The sequence below is a fragment of the Frankliniella occidentalis genome, unplaced genomic scaffold, assembly GCF_000697945.3.
Source record: "Frankliniella occidentalis isolate FOCC.00 unplaced genomic scaffold, Focc_3.1 Scaffold6, whole genome shotgun sequence".
NCBI classification, from domain to species: Eukaryota; Metazoa; Arthropoda; class Insecta; order Thysanoptera; family Thripidae; genus Frankliniella; species Frankliniella occidentalis.
This window is the reverse complement of record NW_026267136.1, coordinates 783,460-787,309: the sequence shown is the minus strand read 5'-3', so window position 1 is coordinate 787,309 and position 3,850 is coordinate 783,460. Positions and strand designations below refer to the sequence as shown.

At 68.4% G+C, this 3,850-nt stretch overlaps 1 protein-coding gene across 2 annotated transcripts in view; it reads right to left on the bottom strand.

Annotated features, from left to right (window-relative positions):
* The window catches only part of LOC127750207 (uncharacterized), a 20,607-nt gene that overhangs the window by 6,488 nt on the left and 10,269 nt on the right, over nucleotides 1-3,850 (bottom strand). The window contains exon 1 of one of the 2 annotated variants that reach the window (XM_052271184.1): nucleotides 2,160-3,748. The exons of the other annotated variant lie outside the window; for it this stretch is intronic. Within the exon in view, the coding sequence (XP_052127144.1) occupies nucleotides 2,160-2,834 (675 nt within the window). The 5' untranslated portion in view covers nucleotides 2,835-3,748. Of the gene's footprint in view, nucleotides 1-2,159; nucleotides 3,749-3,850 lie in introns of those variants that run through there. 2 annotated transcript variants of the gene reach the window in all.

Here is a 3,850-nt window from a genome sequence, read left to right as displayed (position 1 = left end):
CGGGTCGCGCACCACTCCAGGGTGCCTCCGGTGAGCTCCGCGGCAGCGGGTCGCGCACCACTCCAAGGTGCCTCTGGTGAGCTCCTCCGGCGTGCCTCCTCCGGTGTGCGGGCCTCGCGCGAGGCCGTAACACCGGCAGTAGCCAAGCGATAGATAAAAACATGAGGGGAAGCGCGGGGCGCCCCTTTGCTGGCTGGAGCCTGGCTGGAGCCGGCGGCGGTGCACAGCCCGGCTGCATAAGACTTCTCCAGGCGTGACCGCCAGTCCCCGGGCCGGAGCAAGCCACATCCTCACTCACACACACACACGCATCACGCACTTCCACGCCAAAGTGGGAACGCACGCACCGCGAGCCCCCGGCCGGCTCGTCCCGTCCCGTCCGCCGTGCCGACCAGACCCAGCCCAAGCAGCTTTGCCAACATTGGACTTTGGCGTTCATTCCCAGAGCTCCTCGGCAATTGCTCGCGCGAATGCCAAACCCGGCCCACTCTCGGGACAGAGAGCATTACCAACGCAGTTACGTGGGCCTAAAGGATCCTGCTGTCGCCTTACTTCTCATACTATATACTCGTACTCTCTTCCTCCCCCACTCCTCCACGCCGTCTCTTCCCCGTCGCTCCTCGGACAGACCATAGGAGGCGCCGCCCCACCGCGCAGAGCCCACAACGATCCGGCACTTCTCGCGATGCATAGGGAATTATATTTGCGAGCGTTGCATTAATGTGGCATCAAATTACCCCAGATTGGCCGAGTTTTGCCGGGATAGAGGCTGCCTTGCTTGGACCATTAGTCGCGCTCGGGTGCGGGGCGATACACTGCAAAACACCACCGACCGGCTGCCAACGACGACTATTTTTATCCACCTCTCCCTCTCTAGCGCGCGATTTTTCAGGTCGCGCCTTGAATTAATTCATCATCGCTTCTCTGCGCCGAGCGAGGAGCGGCTGGGCCCCGTCCCGGTCGACCCTATTTGGGAGGATATGAAAACAAGGACCGGCGAACGGAAACAGTATCCTCCTGCTGCCGCGGTCGCTCCTCCTCCCCGCCGCCCTCCTCGCCTTCACAGTGCAATGCGCACGCACGCAGGTTGGGCCATTGAATTGACTCACGCACGGCGGCCAGGGCGGCCACCGGTGGGGCGGGGCGGGGCGGGTCGAGGCGGCCACGCAATGAGCGGCAGGAGGTGACCTCCGCAGCAAATAAAAGCGACGGGGCCCCGCAACTGGAATGCGACAGACCGTGGAGTGGACTCGAGTGGAGTTCGCCCGGATCGCGTCGCTGAAAAAGGATTCCCGGTGCCTCACCCGCCAGCCCCGCCTTACCACACCCCGCCCCACCTGCCCCACCCGTCACAGCCCGGGCCGGCACCAGGTCCCATCTCCGGCGGGTCCCCCGGCCGGCCCCGGACCGGGTGCAATGCTAATCTACTACTCATTTCTTTTTCAGGCAGAGTTAATTTCGAAAAAGGAAAAGTAATTAAAACCCCTGCCAGTGCTTGTGCATTGTCTTTTAAGGTTGGTAAGGCTGGTGCTGCGGCACACTTATCAGGCGGCCCGGCCAGGGCACCTGCTTCCCACAAGGACAAAACAGCCAACGGCACCGAGGACGCATAGAGAGACTATAAGGAGAGAGGCGACAACTGCCGGGCGCGCCGCTGCGCTGTGATTGGCCAGCTCGCTTTGGTGCCCCAGCATGCACCCGCCGGGCGCTGACTGGCGGGGCGCCGCGCGGCTCGGGGCTCGGGTCGGCCGAAGCGGGCCCGAGCGGGCCCCGAGCCCTAGGCGCGCGGAGGGCCCCGCCATTCAGCGCCCGGCGGGTGCATGCTGGGGCACCAAAGCGAGCTGGCCAATCACAGCGCAGCGGCGCGCCCGGCAGTTGTCGCCTCTCTCCTTATAGTCTCTCTAAGGACGCAGGGGCCCGGGCGCCAGGCACGGGCGACACGACAGCGGCGAGTCCTGTCTCTCACGTGGACCCCGAGCGCCTCCCACCGGTCGGCCGGGCCTGGCCTGGCCCACACCCCACAGCGCGGCCCACGCGACGCGACGCCGCCCAGCTGCAGCCGGCCCGGGCCCGGGAGCATGACGGGGAACCGGACCAGGAGAGCGAGATCCGCTTTGAAGCCCTGGCATTGCGACACGCCGGCGACACGAGGGGCTTACCTCCCGCCGCTGCTCCCATAGCGTCCTGGCAGGCGGCCCCGCGGGCTGCTGGCGCCACTGCTGCTGGCGCCTGTCCGCCACGGCCATGGCCTCCCGGAACATCCGCTCCATGGCGCCGGCCTCGTCCTCGGCGTCGGCGTGCCGCTCGTCTTCCTGGATCGGCGGTGATGGTGGTAGCGGGGGCGGGGGCAGCGGCAGGTCGTCTTCGTCGTCCACCTTCTTCTCTCGCAGCGCGCGGCGCCCGGAGCCCCCGGAGCGCGCCGCGCCGCCGTCCGGCCGCCTGCTCAGCTCGACGACGCCGTTGTAGAAGGCACCGTTGCTGATGAAGCCGCTGCCGACCTGGCTGTGCGGAGGCACGCCGAAGTAATACTGCTGGCGATCGCGCCGCTCCTGGCCCTGCCGCTCGCGGGTCATGCCGCTCACGAAGTCCCTCATGTCCTGGTGCGTCTTGGATCGGCGTTCGCTCGCCGACGTCGGCGAGGTGGATGTCAACAACGAAGACGCCGCCGTCGTCGTCGTTCTAGTGGCAGCGCCGGCCGTCGCCGCGGTGAGCAGGGAGCGGCGGTGTCGCCCGTCCGCGACGACGACGGGCGACACGTAGGTGCCGTGCGAGGTGCTGCTGCAGCGCGCCAGGTCCAGGTCGACGCGCTTGGGTCGCTGCTGCAGGTACTCCATGGCGGCGGTGATGACTTGCACGCACGGCCCCGGGCGGTCCCCGCGGCTGGCACAGCTACTCAAGAGCGTTAGCGGCTCGCGTTATCACCACTCGTTTAATGCCGGCCATCCGGTGCCCGGGGCGGGTCAGGGAAGCAGGCGACGGCCTCGGCGGCGGCGGCCGACCTTGGGTCCAGGGCAAGCCGAGGTCCTATCTGCGCAAACAGGCGCGATAGTCTTGCGACACACGGTCGTGATAAGCCCGGCTGTTTCGCGGGTCCTCTCCGCCTCGGGTTCCTCGTCAGGTGCGCCGGGGCCGGGCGGCGGTGCCGCGGTGCCGCGGTGCCGGCGGCGATCCCTTGTGATGCACCACCGGGGGGACGCTGCCGTCCGGGGACGCGCGGGACGGACAGGCCGTCGCTCTAGCTGTCCCGCGGCGGAGGCGCGGCCGGCGCGGCGCGGCCCCGACCGCGGGCGAAAGTCCGTGGGAGGGAGCGCGGCATGGCAATTAAGGGCAGCACACTTCACCACGCGGCGGCATGCGGCAGCAGGCTCCACGCACAAGTGTCGAGGGTCTTCTTCTCCCGGCGTCCTCGCGCGGCCGGTGCCGGTGCCACCCGCACTGGACGCGGCAGACCGCTCCCCTGGAGGTCGACGACGCACTCGCGGGGGGAAGTAGTGGGAGTCCAACGACGCGCAGGTGTCGCCCTCCTCACACGCGAACGCGGACACGCACACTCGCACACAACAGCACGAATAAGGTAGCCGATCAATGTTCGCCCGCGGAGTGCGCTGCCTGCGGAGGGCAACGTAGCACCTCGCGATGCACACCCGATGCACCGGCGCCTGGCGTCTGCCGGGGTAGGGAGGGGCGGGGCGGGACGGGGGGCGCCGCGTGGCGCGATGCGTGTTCGCTGCTCCCGGTGCAGCTTGTCGGCGGCCAGGTGAGCGACTGGCCGGCGAGGCGGTGTACGCGAGGCTGGGCCGCGAGGTGGGGAGGGCCGTTGGACTGACTCCCCTCCCCGCCCTCCCCCTCC